Source organism: Seriola aureovittata, chromosome 23 (genome assembly GCF_021018895.1).
Source record: "Seriola aureovittata isolate HTS-2021-v1 ecotype China chromosome 23, ASM2101889v1, whole genome shotgun sequence".
Lineage (NCBI taxonomy): Eukaryota > Metazoa > Chordata > Actinopteri > Carangiformes > Carangidae > Seriola > Seriola aureovittata.
The window spans coordinates 10,912,835-10,932,373 of record NC_079386.1 but is presented as its reverse complement, the minus strand read 5'-3'; the positions used below and the strand labels follow the sequence as shown (position 1 = coordinate 10,932,373).

Below are 19,539 nucleotides of genomic sequence, written 5' to 3'. Positions count from 1 at the left end.
ATCCCCTTCTCTCTGGTCTACCCCGGCTTTTATTTCTCATTAGTATTTAATCACAGTTTCTGAATCTCATCAAAGCACTATTAGCCTTTATTTGTCTTAAATGCAGCAATAAAATTCACATTCATGGAGAGATATATTAAAGATAATTGTATTTTATTCAGAAACATGCTGTTGCACGTACCAAGGTCAGAAAATGACTCGCATTTCTCAGATTAATCTGTATATTCTGTTAAAATGGGGCTTGTGGAAGAGACATCGATTTTAAAAACATGAATATTACAGTGTAACAGTAAATCCTCCACATTTTAGAGGTTAATTGATATAACACGGCATTTGACTACAGGATGAGCAGCCTGATAAGAAACCCCAGTGCTTATCAGGGTGTTGTGATGCTCCCTAACAACATTACATTTCGTTGGCAATTTTTCACTTTACATACGTTGTATTTTTAAAGTCATTTCAACCCAGAGGCATCCACTGGAAACATCTGTACACGCATACTTTCTATGCAGGGCAGCTGTGGGAGGAGATCGACATGTGTTTGACAGCTAAATCCAGATCCAAATCCTTCCCTTGGACCTGGATTTTCTTCAGACAGCCTGTCAGGAACTGGGAGCCAACATTGTCCTCGCCTTCTCCTAAAAAGTGAACGAGAGGAGGAAGAAGAAAACCCAAGTGACTATGGATTACTCGCTACTGAACTCCTTGGATGTATATTGAATTGATGCTGGTTTATCTATGAACTCTTCCCTCCTTCTGGACAATAATATAGGACCTTTTTTAATTTGAAGATATACAGACTGTAGCTGTTCAGAAATCAGACAATTTTGAAGAACGCTGAACGTTATTGCTGTTTGAATCTCACCCAGGAGACCTCCAATGGCTAGACGACCCTCTCTCCATGTGGTCAAATAACCAGGGTGGCTGAATATATAGATTGCAGTGGATTCATCGTCTTCCTGAATCACTGTCAGTGAATCTGCCTGAATGGTTATCGCCAGTCTTTTGTAATAGTTTTTAGTAGTGATCTTATCTTCGGCGAAGATTGTGATCTCCTGCAAATTCAAGAGAAAGACGGAGGAAATAAGTTTACATAACAATACATAACTGGATGGATTCATAGTGGTCTCCAATGCACATGAAGCAAATGGTCGTGGAAGATGTGAAGCCTCCCTTACAGCCATGAGCAGTTTAAAACAGAATCTAGGAATTGTTTGTGAATTCACTTAGGCTCATGTCTGATTTATATACATACCTTTGTGTTATTATTGACCATTAAAGCGAACATCAGCTCTTGCCCAGGAGCGTTGATGCTCAAAATGGTCCCATCCATCTGACTGAAATCTCCCCACAATTCAATCTTGACCTCATTATCTGCCTCAGTGGGGAAAACTGCGAAAGAACAAAAGAATAATTCACATAATTAACAGAATATGTGTTGGAGTGACTTGTTAACCATCCAGTGAAAAGCACGCCTATTAACATGTTAAATCTGATTAGATCCAATTAGAAATAAAAGGAAATATTATTGATACCTCAGATGCCTTGTCATGCGAGAATGCATTATCCAGGCCCGATGAAAAGCTTGTTATTAAATGAAGTGTTAGCACTTGCCCATCTCTTGCGCAGCTGAGCACAACGTTCCCACCTGAGGTGTTGAAAATGGCAAATCCAGTGCCAGGGAAGTAGCTGCCAGGCTGGATGTTTTGATAGCAGGGCCGGAGCTCCTCCGCCTCGGTCTCCCAGGGGACGCTGATGTTTAGCCAGCTGCCTTCCCGCACACAGCCGTCCATCTGCGGCTCGAACTACAGCAAAGAATGCAACAATGCATTTAGAAGAATGAACTGCAGCACAAACAGGGAGGGGAAGAGCTGGCACCTGTAGAAGGTTCAGAAATGTTTTCTCTTGTGCCTAGGTGAAGGTAAGACAATTATGTATATCAAGGCGTAATAGAAACAGTAAAACAATCTACACATAGAGTAGTACAATAACAGAGTGATAATAAATAAAACAATATACAGTTTCACAGTCCATTTACAGGTTGTTTAAAGAAGAGATTCACACCAAAACCCCCCTGTACAGTAACATCACACCTTACTTCCACTTAATAAAGCAATCTATAATTTATACGCCCATTTTATTCTGGTATATTTGTCTTATTATCAAGATAATTGACCAAATATCGATATAAAATAATATAGGAGAAGTATTTCCAGGATAAAGCTGCAACTACAGTCTACAACACACTGATACATTTTCAACTTCATCAACATCAACAGAAACTTCAGTTTTGAGTTTGTTCGTAGATTTATAGAGTCGAGCTGACATTCGACAATAATACAGGCAGATATCCAAAGCAGAGTCTCAGTGAATCAGAATGAACTGCAGCCAGCATTAAAACACCAGGCATGTGTTTTTAAAAAAGGAGGAGGCTTATAACATTTCAGCAAAATGAACAACAACTCTTGTATCACTGCTTTATTATCATTATTGCTCTGTCTGAGTCCGTGTACTTTCTGTGGAGATACTCAGAGCCGAAGTAGACGAAGCATGTTGAGGAAAAGTGGATCCAACAATCACAAAACAACTCATGGAACACACACACACACACACACACACACACACACACACACAAAAAAAAAGCACTGTACCTGAACAATCATCTTTTCCTTGTCGATCAGGATCCCGCCAAGAGCCAATCGGAGTTGACCTGAAATGAACTCCTCTGTCTGTTTGGACTGCATGCCCACCACCAGCCCATTGGAGCCATCCACCTCGAGAATCACAAACTTCCCGTGGTTGCTCACCTCCAGCTTGGTGGCACCAGGAGAACAAGAAAATTCAGAGCCAGAGTTCCTGTGTACCGTATGCTTTCTGAGTACATGACGAGGAGCTCTCAAAGCATATCATCTCTTATTATACCTTAAATCTTCAAATAACTTTTTAAGTTTGCCACAGGGATAAAAAAGAAACACCTTATTTCCAATGCAAAATAACTTTTACAAAGAATTATATCAAAAACTCTATACAAAGATATATTGTTGCTCCCTTTTACAACAAATTAAACTGCACTGGAAACTTACAGTGTGCCACTTCCCATCGTTGAGTTTTGGGCCGCCTACCACGCTGACGAGCATGTCTCCTTTGCTAATCTGCATCAGAGGGATCCCCGCTCTCAGGGACAAAACAAACCAGTCCTCTCCGTTTTTGGTGTCCCCGTAGAAAATGATGCCTTCTGGGTCGAACGTCCGTAACTGAAAGGACGACTTGATGCTGCAGGAATAGAATGGAGCAGAAACAAACTCTGAATTGGTTCACAGGTGCTGTCCTTTTTTCTTTTTTTCTTTTTCTTTCTGCCTCCTGAACCACAGATTCCCATGGAGTAGTAGATATGAAGCCTTCATGCTGCGGCGTTTTGCTGCTGCTGACATACCTGCTGATCTCACTGAGGTTGACTGTTGTGTGGATCAGTGGCCTCCAGATGTCTCTGTCCTGGCCGAGGTAGACGGTGGCCCTGCCTGACACTTCCCTCTGGAAGACACGAGCATCGTAAGGCACTCATTTAACACCGCATCATAACTTTAGCTCTGTACTCTGCACAGTTCACATTCATTAGTCCCCGCTTTAGTATTCACTTGTCAGACATCTTGATTGATTACTGGTTGATTCTCGTTGATTAGTGGTTAAAAACATATTAAACTGAGTGGTGAATTTTATTCAATTATTGATTCATTGTAAAAGCCTTAATTAGAACATAACAAAAGAAGTGTGGTCACTCAAATTATGCGGTAATGAAGTGCAAAATCAATTGTTACTCTTTGACAAGAAGCCCATATGGAATCAACTGCAGTGTATCAATATATAATGTTTATCACGAAACTTAATGGGGGAAAAAAAAATCAGTGAATGAGGTGAAAAGAGCTAGTGGTGTCATGGCGCCGATCTGTCCTTCAACAGACTGAGCAAAGTCCTAAGTTTAAACAAATTATTAGTAGGGCATGCTGGGATACAACACATCAACTGGCATCCGAATTTCATACAATATGAATTGATTCAGGATTTTTCAGGCGTCATTACGATCTTTTGAAAAGAGCCTAAGAGGCTCTGAGAGATATTTCCAAATACTCCTGGGCTGCGTGGCACTTTCCTGGTTTCTACAGTGAGCAGAATCAGCACTAACCTCACAGGAGCCATTCATACTACTACAGAGATTTGGGGACTTGATTATACACCATATTTATACTAGAATATCCACTTTCTTTGGAATTTGTTCCTTTTTTTTAATATGGCCAGTGGATACACAGATAGAGATAGATGAGCTGATATAGATAAGAGCATTTTAACACAAGCACACACACTAATGCCCCATTAATTCCATTATACTCTTTGCATTGCATTTGAACATACCATACCCCGTCCGTTTCCTTGGCCCTCCGCTCCCCACCCCAGCAGAGCGAGGCTCAAAGTGAGGAGTAGTCCATCTGCCACAGCTTTACAAAACACGGCCATCCTTCAGTGCATTCACCCACCCAGGCCTCCCAGCGTGCAGTGTCCTGAGCCCTTGGGTGGTCTACAGACTCCAAACTACCCTGAGGTGTGGGTGGTGGTATGAGGAGCAGAGGGACTCTGCAACAGTGTGTGTGGAGCGGTGGTGTGTGCTGGCACACTGTCCTGGGGTCCAGAGAGCAAATATGCCACGGTCAGTGCAAGCTATTGATCCCCGGGGAGAGAGTGCATCATGATTACGTGGTTGTGACAGGAAGTTTGCTTTAACGTAGGTGGGTGAGAAAGACACAGTGGGCAACCAGCAAGCAGAGGAAAGAATGAGGGGAAAATAAAGAGACAAGATAAAGATAAGGGTGTCAGTTAAGGGATGTTGTAATATTAAAAATTATTCCAAATTCAGCAAAAAAAAATAAAAAATTGTCAGAGTGAATTTCTATCACTGAGTGAATCTCCTGCCACAGTGGTGAATTATGCAGCCTGGACATAATTGCAGGCTGGGTCAGTGACCTGAGCCAGACCACTGATGTGGTGTTTACCCATTACACAGGAACCTTGATTGACCACTGCTGGCTATGACTCAGTGTGTGTATTTGTTGTAGTTTGAATGGGAGAGAGAGCGATGAGAAGGGAACAGTGCTGCAAGTTTTTTCTTTTCTGCTGGCTGCATTCCTGAGAGAGGCTCCTTCCTGGAAGTCTGGATAACTGGGAAATACTAGGAAAAATGCAACACACACACAGAAAGAAACAATCAGTAAACAGTCTGTTATTCTGTTGTCGAGTGTTTGAAGTCAATCTGAAATATTAAATGACACCAAAACATTTTTTTCACGTGTGCCTAATGCCTATTAACGGTCACTGTATACATGTATACAGCAGGGCTTTTATTTTGACAAGTCACAGTAGGAAAATGCTTCAGTTTCAGCGTCCTGGTGTTTTGCACGCTGGCCTAATGTCATTGGTTACTAGGACACTTTATAGAACAGAGCCATTGATAAAATTATCTATCTTTTTTTTTTCTAGTGTGCTGTGAAAAAGACCCATTGAGGTAAACTGATCCTGAGCTTTGCTATGCTGAAAAACCAAAATGATTATTTGTAGTAGACCACTGTGACTTTAAACCACAACCACCCAGAGCTCCATGAACGCATCATTCGTTTTCCACTCTTGACTTTCATGGGAAATGTTTTAAGAAATCAATTAAATTTCATTCACATTCAGTGTTTTCAGGAGAAATTACTCTCTGACATCATATTGTTTGTATTGCAAAGATGAGCCAGTCACTCGACTGACTGTTCCTGTTTAAACCACTGAGTGTCACTAGTGGGAAAGTGCTAAGAAATCAGCTCCCGACTCTGCCAAGAGGAAGCTGTAATCAACCCTGTTTATACAGCATGTCTGCAACCAACTCGCAGATCATGGTGTAGTGAAGAGAAAACATGAATGTATGCTGTAAAAAAGAAAACAGCATGTAATGTATAACCAAAGATACAAAAAACATGCACCACTGGAAACATATTAAATTAACACTTAATGCTAAACAATAAAAGTAAATTGTATCCGTATTAAAATAAGTGGCTATGTGCTGAAAAGAGGTGCAAAGGATCTCCACAATTTGTTCTGCTTTTTGACAATTTACCAAATGCTAAATGCACATTTCTCGACAGAATTCAAACAATGTCAAACCAGGAATGCACCAACTTTCAGCATGTGCTCCATATTAAGAACTGAATCAACATGTTAAGATAAATGGACACATTTAAATAAATAAATAAATAAATAAATAAATTATAATAAAAAAAACATGAGACCAAACTAGAGCTGATTTCATTGGGTCATCAGGTTAATACTTTATTTTGTTTGATTGCAGCAAAGAGAAAGAAAGGGAGACGGAAACAAGAGGAGAGAGAGAGAACAAGAAGAATGTCGGAAAAGGAGACTACAGACTTTGGGAGAGCTGTGGCTACAAGCCTTTGTATCAAATCTAAAGACAAAGTCATCAGGCAACATTAAAACATCTTTTAAAAATAACATTAACATATTTTGTGGGCTCTATATGGCACAGTATTACCCTAGACATGTACACGATACCAAAACAGTTTAGCCACACCCCTACGTCTATGAACAGCTTCATAGCAAACAAAGCCATGAAATCTATCTCCAAATCATACTGTCATTTCTCAAGAAAACGTTCATTTGCTATTCAAATTTCTTATGCCATAACAAGGCACCTTAACAGTTGAAATCTGGCAGATCCACATCTTACTATAGATAATTATTTAAATATCAAAGCAGAGGCACATTCATTTAAACTAAAACATACAGTAAATAGTTGTATATTACCACCAGATTCCAGTCCAGTCACTACAATACGTCGATTTGCATGCTTTTGGTCTGTATGATAACCGTGATGGCAAACTATGGCATAAGAAATGGTCCAAAAACACAAACATGTCCATCTACAGGAATGGCTTGAGATAGTGTATTGGAGACAGCAAGGCTTTTTTACACTGAAACTAACCCACAGAAAAGTGTCGAACAACAAAAAAAAAACAAAAAAAAAATAACAGGTGGCCCATATACTGCCGAGGGATATGCTGCTTAGGCAGATTTTATTTTGGTTTTCTTATTCACGCAGTCACTCGCTCTCGTACACATAAAACACGTTCGCGCGCACACACACACGCAAAAGGCTTGTAACCACACCCAAAGGGATGCTTGTGCGCCCTTTCAGTTGGTCACGCTGTGTTTTAACACTCCTGCCTGATCCAAAAGGCGCCCCAGTACCATCACACACGCACACACACACCGAAACATACGTACTTCATTCAGAGGTGCAGTGCGTGAGTGTATGCTTGAGGGAAGAGGGAGAATTAAACAGCTCCTAAATAGTGACTGTGAGATGTAAATGTGGCAGCTAGTTTTGTGGATCTTCTCCAAACTGTGGTCTATAATTAATTTAAAAAAAACAAAAAGAAAAAAAAAAAACAAAAGAAAAAATATTAACAGAGATATGGAAGATTAAAAGGCCAGAAAATATAAAAGGAAACGGAAACAAAAGCTGTGCGCACAATGCCAGATTTGCTGAGGATATAAACGGTTAGGAAGCAAGTGTTGCTCATGCTTTGTGGATACAGAACCCAAGTTTACTGACATGTTCCTAGGACTACTGTATATATGTATACCAGACGTTATACGGTTCTTTAACAGGTTATTTGTGTCAAAACAGAAACAAAAAGGAACTGAAACCAACTCTACCATTAATGCAGCTGTACTTCATTAACCTCATGACTAAATTTACATTCATATTTTTAAGTTTACTCCCCCTTTTCACTGAAGCCACTTCCATCTGGTAAGAGGGCTAAACAACATAAACAACAGCATACTTTAACAAAACAAACATATAGAGATAACATTACACATAACAAAAAGGCCCCCAGGAGGGCATCTGGGGAGTTTCGGCCACCACTTTGGCTGCTTAGCTCAGCCTTTTCCTACCACTTAGCAAATGACACAGGGCAGGAGGGGAAATAGTTCAGACTATTTCCAATCTCCCCTCAGTTGGGGAGCAGGAACACTTTTTTTTTTGTTCCCCAAATCATTTCTGTGGGACCTTCTGACTCAGGAGTCCAAAAGTTTTGTGCCCATATATTTCTTTTCCTATCCAGAAATAACTCAATACCCTGAATCCATTTTTTTTCTTATTCCTTCCTTGCTGTTGCCTTCTTCTTCCTGGCTTAGGAAATGGAGCCTTTTCCTCTTCCAATCAAAGAGGTAAAAGCTACGCAAGGTGAAGGCTGACTGGTTTTTATTCTTTTCCTTTTTTTTAATGTGAAGGAAATGAGATGAAAAACGGAAGTGCAATGGTCTATCAGCCTTCAATTCTTACCCAGTGGCCAGCTACATATCCAAAGCAGCTACAAGTGTCCCCTTTAAGTGACCACTACTTTTCTGTGCTGTGCACGTAAGGTATAAACTATGGTGACTGCTATACAGATCCTACAGTGTCATCTGGCCACAAAGTCGCATGGTTAGCTGAGACGTTAGAAGCTCAGATGATCTGTCATTGTCATAGACTCGCGTTCAGCCACAGAACTGACTTCTTAATGATTTGGATATGAGGAATCACTTCTAAATGCACTTCTATACATTGACCTACAGTAGCTATTCCAACTAGAGTAGGAATGCTGTGTGCGTCTGACACGGAATGATCTAGCCATTCATGCGCACACACACACACACACACACTCACTCACACACACACACTCACTCACTCACACACACACACACACACACACACACACACACACACAGTGACACACACTCTTTCACACATACGCAGTAATACCTGCTTAAGCCCACCTCTGCATGCACAAATCCCTACATACGTGTGCATGTACATGCTCATATATAACTTTCATGGACAGTTTAACACAGCAGGCTACACCTGCATTCTCATTCTCACAAACAAACATACGCAAGGTTTGAGTTGCTTAATGCTCCACCTCCAACTGTGTTGAGTGAGGACTCCTCTGTCTCATCCCTTATCGTTGCCCACACAAGCCTTCCCTGAAGAGCGTTTATCCTCGTTATGCGGTGACTATAAAGGGAAGCAGACTGAACTAATTTTTCACACAACACACACCCTGTTAGCAGTTCTTATTCTTATATTATAGATAATATAATGAGTCAGAGAGGAAGATTAATCAAGCTCTAGAACTACGACACACTACAGCAAGACAGGAGAAACGGAGGAAGGTGAGCAGGAGTAAAGAGAGGGGAGTAATGATACGTCACTATAATATCAGCCTATCCTCCCCGTTTCTTTGCTCCATCTCCTCCCTTCACACCTACTCCTGATTTAATGCCTAGCTCTGATCTCTACTGAATAAAGGAGAGGCAGGGGTACTGTACGGGTGTAGTCAGTGACCCAGTGAGCACGCACCCCTCCCGCTCATCCCAAACAGGCCAGGCCGTCCCCTTTGAAATATATTCCTCATAGTGCTTCTGTTGTCCTACGGTTTGCTGCTGCTGCTGTCTCGTTGCTTCTTGCTGCTGCCACTGCTGCCGCTGTACAGGCTGGGATTTGCCACAAGGGGGTGTGGCGCTGCGCCCATGTAGGGCCCAGCAGTGGCTGCGTAGTTGAAGATGGCTGGGAGGAAAGGCAGAGGCTCCACCTTGTCCCCCCCAGGTGCCATCATATTCAGAGCCACAGGAAGAGCTGCTAAGTTGTAGGGGTAGGCCAGCAGCTGGGGGCCATAGAGCAGCTGGTAAGGGTCCGGATAAAATGGCAGCTTGGCCAGGTCCCCGCCATTAGGGACCATCACTTTTCCCAGTGGGCCAAAGGGAAGAGCTCCAGCAGGATAGGAGGACATTAGCAGGTTTTCCTCCTGCTTCTTACCAGAGCGGTAGCTGTCCGGCACAATAAGGGGTAGGGGATAATCCTGGGCAGAGTAGCCCACTGGGGTGGCGTCCCCCTGCTGAGAATCTCTGGAAGAAACAGTGTCCTGGTGCTCTGGCTCAGGTGGTTGAGGGGCGCGGGGGAGAAGCAGAGCGTGGGCAGAGGGGCGGTCACCGGCACCAGCTGCTCCAGTGGGCAGTGAGAGCCTGTCGAGTCCTTGTGAACTGGAGTGAACCTGGCGGTTGGCTTGAGCTAACAGTCCAATAGTTGAGGGGGACCGACAGGGGGACTTGGGGGTGTGCCTGTGTGAGGAGGGTCCATTCATAGTGGTTTGACAGGGGATGTGCTGGGGGGACGGCACAGGACTCAAGGGCTCCTCTTTAGGGACCAAGAGCGCAATCTGCTCCTCCGGGGCATGAGCAACTCTACTCATTTGCTGGGCCCTCTCTATCTCTTTTTCTCTCTCTCTCTCCATTTCTTTGTCCCTCTCCCTTTCTCTCTGTCTCTCGAGCTCCCTCTCTTTCTCCCTTTGCCTCTCTATCGCCCTCTCTCTCGCTAGTATAGAGGACATGGTCAGGTCTTGTGCTTCGTTGGGAGAGGGACTCCTGGACAGGGATGGAACTCGGAGATCTTGGACCCGGGGTGGTTCCTCATAACCTGCGTGTAGAAATATACCACCCCCACCCTGCCTCTCCCTGTCCATAATGACCCCATCCCGTTTCATGAATCCCCCCTCAGAGCTGGGAGCTGTTGTCATGGAAACAGGAGGAGCAGCAGTGGTTATTCTGGTCTGTGACGTCATGGGCACATTTGGAGAGGTGTTGGTGGATGCCACGATGTGCGCGGGGCTGGGTATTCTGTGGATCTGGCTGTCTAGGTTCTTTTTGCTGGGGGTGCGGTAGTCCAGACATTCAGACCCATTCATGACGAGCACGCTCTGGAGGGTAGAGGGTGCGGCAGGTGTGAATTCATGTTTCGGGGGCGTGAGATTAACTGGACTTTCTAATGGAGGGTCTGCAATATGTGGGCTGGGCTCCCTCTCTGGAGCTGGGTGCGTGAGCTCGGGTAGTTCGGGTTTGTCACTGGATTCTGACATGTGATGTTCCTCTGTCAGTTCTCTGTGATGGTCTTCATGCTGCTGTGATGCCAAACAGTCACCGCTGGTGGGCGGGTCGGGAGTTGAATAGCTGATAACTGAAACAGAGAGAGCACTGGGAACCTGTCCCTTTTCGGTCTCTAGGTCTCTGCTAACAGCGTTAACAACTGTCTCTGTTGTTTTTGGCTCCGGGGCTTTATCTTCCTTTTCTCTTTCTGGGGAACTGCTTAACTCATGGCGTCGGATATGGCGAGTTAGTGCTGAAGATGTCTTGCACACTTTATGACACTGTGGACAGGTGTGTCGTGATAATGCTCTTCTGCTCAGGCGACTTGGACTAGAATTTCTCCCTACTAAGCCCACCTGCCCCCCTTTTTCTTCATCAAACTTTGTGCTCTCTGGCACAGATTTGATGCCGACCCCTTCGACTTGTTCGCCGAGAGCCACTTTAGGGGGTGCAGAGGGTCCCTCAGTAGGCTTGGGATGCTGGGCTCTCTGGTGGTCTTCCAACTTATCCCTGGAAGGGAAAGTGGCTCGGCAGAAGAGGCATACAAACTCCAGCAGATGGCTCAGCTCGTGTTTGTCTCGCTTCCTGGGGCTTGAGAACCAGCGGCCACATGTACCACACTCTGCTGCATTCCCATTAGTCCAAGGCCGCCTCTTTATTCCCGTAGGAGCCACTGAGGTAGACAGGGGGGGCTTTGGAGAGTGCAGAGGAAGGGGGGGGACCTCATGACGGGCCTCCTTAACCTGTTCTCCTGCGACTTTGTTTTTCTCCTTCAAAGGGGCAGAGAGATAATCTTTCTTTTTCCCCTCTCCCTTGTCTCTGTTAGCTTTTGACAGTTTTGGGGTCTCCTCAATCTCCCCATCCTCTTCCTCATCTTGTGATTTCTCCGTTTCTTTATTCACACGGTTCTTGAGCCTCTCTGCCCTCCTCTTGAGCCGGATGGAGCGCTTGTACTTCAGTTTCCTCTGCCAGCTCTTGACCCTCTGCAGATGCGCTTGGGCCTTTCTCTTGGGCTTGTAGGAGTAGTAAGGCCGCCATAAATTATCCTCCATGTCATGGTCGCTCTCCTGCTCACGCACCTCCTGACGGAAGTAGTACTCCCTCACTCCCTCCGGGGATTTGGAGGTCTTTTTCCTGACCTCCTCCTCACAGTTTCCTTCCTTATCGCCCTCTGCTTCCATGCTGGCTCTGCGGTGGAGGCGGTGTTTGTGGTGATGATGGTGGGAGTGAGAGTGGCGTGGTTCCTTGGCTTCCCGCGCAGATGATGTCTCACTCCGTTTGGTTTTTGGGGGAGAAAGGCCCTTGTCTCTCCTCAGGTCTGTCTCAGAGATGCTGCGCTTCACTATGGCCTCCTCACCAATACGTACAGTAATCTGACACAGCGGCCCTGCCTCTTTGACTTGTGACCCTACAGATGCTGACAGCTGCTTTGTGTTAGAGATGTCACTCTTGCTGTGGGACTTGCGTGATTTGTGAAATAATCTGCCTGTCTCTGCGTCCTGTCCACCTCTTGAACCCTCCTCTGTGGTATCTGAACTGTCTCTCGACCTCTTTCTATGGTTATCTGCGCTATCCCTTTGCTTTTTAAGTGGCCTCGGGCTGCCCTTGTGTGAAGTCTGACTGTTGCTGGTTTCAGGGGACGGGCTGCTCATTGGGCTCTTTTCACTCCCAGAAGTGACCTGGTTGCTGTGCACGATGACGGAGGACGACACTGCTGTTCCATGAACTATGACAGAGGGTTTTGTATGTCCATATGTTATCACAGACGGCATGCTTGTTTCTGTGCCTTTACCAGTCTTGGGAGTTTTGGTTTTGTTGCTACTAGACATTTTGAAGCTGCCACTACCTCTGCCCTGCTCTAACTCTAAGGCCTCGCTCTCGTGTTTTTTAACCTGGGGCATGTCCGTTGAGGCGAGGGGCGTGAGCGGGGAGAGGTCCCTGTGGTCAGCACCCACAGAAACGGGGAAGTCATCGGGGAAGGCATCTGGGTCAGGCTTAACACTCTGAGGGTGGGCTCCGCTGATGAGGCTTTGTAGGTCCCCAGGCCCCAGAGCGCAGCCCAGGCCAGGCAGGGAGAGGGGAGGTGTGTCAGTTGGTGGCAGTAGCAGGCCATTATGCAAACTGTCACTGTAGGTCTTGTAGGGTCTCTTCTGGGAGCGCATGGGGAGAAGGCGGTAGAGCTTGAGGGCATTAGCTTTCTGCTTATAACCTCCATTAGCTGTCTTTTCACTGGAGATGAGGCTGGGGTTAATCCCATGAATGGTCTTCTGGTGTGTTTTCAGATTGTAGTAGGTGGCGAAGGCGTCCCAGCAGAAGATGCACTGGTAGCGCCGCTCTCCCGTGTGCCACACCTCGTGCTTTGTACGATACTCAGCCAGGGCAAAGACTTTGTCGCAATAATGGCACGGATATTTGCGGCGCCATGAGTGCACATTAGAGTGACGCTTCAGGCTGGATAGGGTCATGTAGGAACGCTCGCACACAGAGCAGAAGTAAATGACATTGCCATCTACCACCTTCACAAAATGGTTCTCATCACCCGCCAGTAACTCTGCGGCTGCTGCATCATCACCTTGGATACGCGCCAGGAGGCTCCGTGCTTTCTTCCCTGGCCGCGCCTTACTGATGTCAGTTTCTCCCACAATCATTCCCCCCTCCACTCTCACCTCACCCTCCTCCAGCGGCTCCTCCTTCGGCTGCACAGTGAGAGAAGGAGGGCCCAGGCTGTCGGAGGGTAGGCCTGGCACCTTGCAGGATGTCTCGTGGGATTGCAGTCTCTTGCTGTGGATGAAGACTTTGCCACAATAACGGCAACTGAGGGCACGGCTGCCACGATGCAGCCGCATGTGGACTGTGAGGGAGGAGGCCGAGCTGAAAAGCCGATGGCACACCCCGCAAATCAGCTCAGGCTTCAGGCTGTCGGTAGGGGAATAGGAGGATGAGTGGGGGGGTGCGGTAAGACCCTCAGATGGGGGAGGAGGAGGTGGTGGTAAGGGGGGAGGGAGGTGGAGGGTGGGTGGGTGAAGGCTTGGTCCATGAGGGCTTCCCACTTTACCAGCTGGTCTTCCTGTTATTTTTTCTCTCCTCTCTGCATCCCCACCCCTCTGATAAGCTGATGTGCCCAGACTGAAGAGGATCTGGGCAGTTTGAGAGGGTGAGGCTGTACCGTTGGCCACCCTGTGCCTCTCATCCCATCCATCTCCACCATAACAGCCCCCTAAAGACCCGCTGGAGGATCTTGGGGGCGACCTCTGAAACGGAGTCTCTGGATTGAGTTTGGAGCACTTGAGAGGAGGCGGGGATTTTATATCCTTCCTGATAAGTGCATGAACAGTCATGGGAGATGAGGAGGAGGAAGGTGAAGAGGACGGAGAGCTGTCATGCCTTGGGGGCTTGAAAGGTCTGTGCTTTACATCCATGGTCGCGTCCAGTTTCCACAGCGATCCCTCATCTGAGCTCTTGGAGGATGGCCGCCGTCTGTGGGGGGAAGGGGAGGACGAGGAGGAGCTACGACAGTGGTTTGGAGATGTGAGGGAGGCCGGGAGGGGGGCAGCACTAAGTGGGAAGCTTAAGGTGATTTTTGCATTTTTAGGTCCATCGGCCATGTCCTCCAACCTGTCCTCCATCATGGCCTCTCCCCGGCCTCCATGCCTTTTACCCTTCATCTCCAACTGCTCAGCTTCCCCTTCCTCCTCCTCTTCTTCAGGCTGAGAGGCCACCCCAAGAGACCGGACAGGTTTGTGTAGTCCTACGATCTTTTTTGAGCTGTACAAACGAACAGGCAGGTGTAAAGGTGGCGGGGAAGACAAAGGTAGCGACCGCTGACTCTGGCGGCACGTGGCTCCCTCGGTTGCAGTACGTGTGAGGTTGCAGAGGGGAGTTAGCCCAGTAGCCAGGTGCTGTTCACTCAGACGAGACTGAATAAGGCCCGCATGGAGGGGGTCCCACACCTTCTCACCGGACACCATGACCAGCCCCCGAAATCTGAAAGAAAGATCAAAAAGAATATGTTAGCTCTGTAAACACCCAACGGTAAATGTGCAACACACAGACGTACATTGATATGTAGCAAAAAATGGACATTACACTCAAAGCTTTTGCAGAGGCAGTCATGGCGCTCATGGAACACTTTTGAGAAACGGCAAAGAAAACTGAATGCCCCAGCAATGCTAAAGTCCAACAGCTCAGCCAGGAATGGTGAGTGAAAGGAGGGAGAGGGTAGGGGGAAGGAATGAATCTGCGGCAGCGCTGGTTTAGATTTCAGCGTGCCACAGCCAAGCCTTCAGAAAGGCATTCCAGAGATCCATCTCTCTCGGCTGTGACACAACATTCCCTATGCCTAATTGGAAGGCGTTCAGATTTAATCAAGATTCCCTCAGAATAGAGTGTTGACTTAGATCCATGGCCCTAACGCACATAAAAATAGTCCCACTCTCTTGCTATTTGAGCAAGGGCCTTGTTAGCCATTCCTGGCAGTGGCTAGTATTTGCCGGGCATGACTCTAACCATTTATTTGTGAAGGCAAAGGTGGGGGGGGGGGGAGAGAGAAGGGAGGGAGACTGCATGCATGTGCACAGAGAAGGGGTGTCCCCCCCCTCCCCCTCCCCCTCTGCATCCGGTACAATCTCAGCTAAGCTGTAGAAGATGAGCGACAGGCTATTCTCATTTCCATTCTAATTCAGCTGCCACGGTGGTGGAGGCAGTCCCGCAATCTCCCCATACATAAAACAGCTGCAGATTCACGTGCGACATGCAATTTACTGTTATTACTTATTTAAAATGGTTCCATTTGTTTAGGCCTGCAGATTAGGGAGAAAAACGGAGACAGTATAAGGCCATAAGGATGCGATGAGAAGAAAAATCCTCAGTCATGCTTTTCTGCCTGCGTTTTCAAGCAGCAAAGCAGCCAGGAAGGCAGGCCGCTGTAAAATTCCACAGGCAGCCCTGAACAGGCAGAAACTAGGTCAGCACTGTTATTGCAGAGGGAAGAGGAGGGAGAGAGAGAGAGAGGGAGAGAGAGAGAGAGAGGGTGAGGTAGAGTGAAAGGGTGATAGAAAAAGGGAGAGAGAAAGAGTGAGGGTTAGTGAGAGCGCAAGAGGCAGAGAGAATGAGAGAGGAAGAGGAGGGAGAGGGGGTTGAAACAGGAACAGTCAGACACACTGCACTGTCAGACAGACAGGAGCCCGGGCAAAACACTAACGCACACAAAAGCAACCAGCACACAGACAAACATACAACCGCACACATACATGCACTCACACAAACCAACATGCATGTGCACACACTACTGTACATATACGCTCATGCATGCCCACAGGCAAGACAGACGGGGCGTAAACAAAGTAGTTCAACATGGATGGGCACACTTGTAAATGACATTCAAAACCAAAAGGTGAATCTGAGTGCAACACAGCGCTGAGACGGAGGGTACAGGTGGAAGTGTAGTGAACACAAGGAAAACAGAAGTGTCTAGTAATGACACAGTGTAAGCAGTGGTTCATACTTTTTTTTTTTTTTGTGCGGAGACGACAAACCAGGGAGTTTGCTCCACCAGTTTATGCCTATTCAAGATGATCTATGTGAAGAAACAGACACACAATCCTCTCTCCCCAGGCTTGCCATATTTTGTTGCTCTGAATTGAATCAGGCCTTCATTGTCACTCACATTTGCTGAGCGATAGATGTTGTGCAGGAAATCCCTTATGGCAAGCGCCAGCCTGCTACAAGTGGGCGGACACACTGAGAGACAGTGCTAAGGCTAAAAATTTCACCATCTCATCTGATGCTTGCGCCGCGGACAGGAAAATGCGTATGACGCCCCCTCGCTCTTTTTCTTTATCTCCCTGTGACGCACACAGCCGCTGCACAAGCAGAGCATGCACGACATGCCGTCTGAGTGTGACAGGCAGCTTTTATCATGCTTTGAATGTACTAGATTTACTTGTACACGGAAATCTGTGCACAAACGCACAGGACATGCAGAAATACACTATAATCGTTTACTTATTGGTGTAGAGAAGCGGATGTACATACGAACACGCATACATCCTTACCGATAACTCAAACACATTTGGCCCACAAACAAATGTGACCATGAATGTGGCAAGGACCTTCAAGCAAAATCAAAATAAACAGCAACCCTTTTCCCACACCTCTCTGCAACAGGATGTTCTGCACAAACAAACATGTTGGTCGGCCTATGAAGTGTTCATCTATTTACGCTTGTGGCAATACAAAACCACACAGCACGAACAGGTGCTCAGCTGGTGCAGGACAAATTACTAACTAGACTCACGTAAACATAAAACACATTATACCAAACACATTGGCTTTCGTATAACAGAGGCTCCTCACCGACGGGCAGGAGGAACAGTGGCACACTTTTAGCCATTTACCGATTCAATTTGTTTTCCATATCAAATGACGAATGTGAGGCAAACGTAAACACCTTCGGCTTTTGATTCTGGGAATTTAGCTTTTTCAATGTTAAATCATTAGAAATAGCAAAAACTTGCAGATTAGTCTCCCTCTCTCAGCTCAGTTTAACTTTTAAAACTAATTAACACTGGGGAAATTAGCAGAACTGCATGGCTCAATAATCCTAACGTTGCGTCTGCTCGGATTTTTGGACCAATTCAAAATAGCGAAAACTTTTACCATTAACTGAGAGATACTTTTTCCATTAGCATCTGAAAAACGTGGATGACATTATGACCTTGGAAGCCATTAGTTAGTAATCCACAAAATTTAAATGGACAATCAGTTACCAGGGACATCACTGCTGAAGTGGCTTTGCAATTACATAAGACAGGACGGCAGAGGAGTTTGGCTGGTGCGCCAGCTCAAGGCCTTGAACCAGCCGTTGGGCAATCTGTTTATTCCACTGAAACTGGTACTTGTGCTAACGGACAAATAACTGTTAGATTCAATAACCGTGCTATTTTTCTGGCCGTCTTCCATCTCAAAGAAGATTCCTCCAAAATCTCCAAAAGTACTGAAAGTGCACACTACATGAAACTCAATTTGTTTCAAGGTATTTGCTCCAATACTTTTTATAACTGAGGAATAAAGGTATGATCATAAGAAATGTTTTTGTTTGTTTGTGCAATTTCCACATTGCAATATGAACGTAAACAGCTGACATTTGTAGGAAAGCCTCATTAAAATGTCTTTAATATAGTATGGCTAAGTCATCTGTGCCAGTCCCAGTTCTCCTGCCGTTTCTCATCACAATTACAACTTGGGTCTTATTTTGATAGTTTTAGCCGTCATTGTACTCACCAAAGTAATTGTTGAGATTTAAGAATAAAGCAACTTTGCTACTGCAATGAATATGGGCAGGTAGACTATTAGACAGGTTGCAAATGAGTTTAAAGATCTAAACCTCTTTGTAAAAATGACAGTGAGCACAACCAAGATGTTGGTAATTATCACTCGCTCGCACAGGAAACCTGTGTGTGCAAAGAGCTCGAGTATACTGGTGCATTAAGTACCTGCAGGTTAAAGCTGAACCAGGAAGTCGGTCTGTAATTTGCGTATTTTCATCTTGACCTTTTTTTTTTTTTTTTTTTTTTAGCAGTGTCACTGCATTCATAGATGATAAATAAGAATCAAGTTGTAATGAACCAAAATTATCTTCAGCAGTGATGTGCCGTGTGTGGGGTGGGGGGGGTGGGGGGGTGGAGGGGGTTAAGGGGAGTGCCTGCAAGGCGGAATGTGGGAGGCCTCGGTGTTCCAGCCGGTGAGCCAGCGGCAAGGAGCATGTGGGAAGAGGAAGGTGTCGGTTGGGCTTTCTCCCCAGGGAGGGGCAGCCAGAGGGGCCCAACTATCAGAGCAGCAGTTGGTCTGTGAAGAGGAGGGTGTATGTGTGCGTATGAGGGTGAGGGTGTGGGTGGGTGTGTGTGTGGGGGGCATCGTTAGCAAGAACAGCTACTGAACTCTCCACAACCCCCCGGCCAAGAGAGCGTAGTGGAGCCAGCCATATGGGATAGAGGGAGGGAGGAAAGGAGGGGAGGAGGTAAGGGGAAAGGAAGTTGGTATGGGTTGGGGAGTGGTTGAGTGGAGGTGGTAGTGGTGGTTGTGGTGGTGAGCAGGGGGGAGGTAGGGGTAACTTCAAACACATCTCTTCCATGTTCACATTTCATGGCTTCCTTGTCTTTCTGATCCCCCTCAGCATGACTGACTGTGTGCCCCCTCTTCTCTCCCTCCCCACGTGTAAACTGTCGTATCGTGGTGTTTTCGCATGCCGCTCCACGCACCAGCGAACCTGCCCATGTCTAAAACGCCATTCCCTCCACGGTCTGTTAGCTCTCAACCCAGCACGTAATTCCCATAATTCTGCTCGCTGCAACAGAATCATAGGAGGCATTAAGGTGGCTGTAAGGCCAAAAAAAAAAGTACCCCAGGAGAGCAGTAACGCGATACCAGTGACCTTTTTGAGGTAATTCCCCCAAAATCATTTTCAATTTCATGCGCAGTCCCAGTTGAAGGGGACGCGAAAGCCCCATTGGACTTCTAGGTCTAAAAGAACCA

At 46.2% G+C, this 19,539-nt stretch overlaps 2 protein-coding genes across 6 annotated transcripts in view; both read right to left on the bottom strand.

Annotated features, from left to right (window-relative positions):
• Positions 1 to 132: 132 nt before the first annotated feature.
• Positions 133 to 4,681, bottom strand: shbg (sex hormone-binding globulin). The gene is made up of 8 exons (XM_056368753.1): positions 4,408 to 4,681; positions 3,434 to 3,531; positions 3,084 to 3,273; positions 2,652 to 2,813; positions 1,649 to 1,805; positions 1,256 to 1,392; positions 866 to 1,055; positions 133 to 638 (listed from the first exon to the last, which is right to left on the bottom strand). The coding sequence occupies exons 1-8, from the start codon at positions 4,507 to 4,509 to the stop codon at positions 505 to 507; spliced, it is 1,170 nt and encodes a 389-aa protein (XP_056224728.1). The 5' UTR covers positions 4,510 to 4,681; the 3' UTR covers positions 133 to 504.
• Positions 4,682 to 6,325: 1,644 nt separating this feature from the next.
• Positions 6,326 to 19,539, bottom strand: part of zbtb4 (zinc finger and BTB domain containing 4) — a 14,782-nt gene continuing 1,568 nt past the window's right edge. For 3 of the 5 annotated variants that reach the window (XM_056368747.1, XM_056368744.1, XM_056368748.1), the window contains exon 2: positions 6,326 to 14,991. In XM_056368747.1, the coding sequence (XP_056224722.1) occupies positions 9,519 to 14,975 (5,457 nt within the window). In that variant the 5' untranslated portion in view covers positions 14,976 to 14,991 and the 3' untranslated portion in view covers positions 6,326 to 9,518. Of the gene's footprint in view, positions 14,992 to 15,093; positions 15,114 to 18,500; positions 18,629 to 19,539 lie in introns of those variants that run through there. The other 2 variants (XM_056368746.1, XM_056368749.1) reach the window with 2 other exon arrangements.

Coding starts and splice junctions, on each gene's coding strand:
- shbg (XM_056368753.1), bottom strand. CDS start 4,509: ATGGCCGTGTTTTGTAAAGCTGTGGCAGATGGACTACTCCTCACTTTG. Junction 3,532..4,407: donor AAGGAAACGGACGGGGTATG/GTATGTTCAAAT, acceptor CGTGTCTTCCAG/AGGGAAGTGTCAGGCAGGGC. Junction 2,814..3,083: donor ACGATGGGAAGTGGCACACT/GTAAGTTTCCAG, acceptor GGTGCCACCAAG/CTGGAGGTGAGCAACCACGG.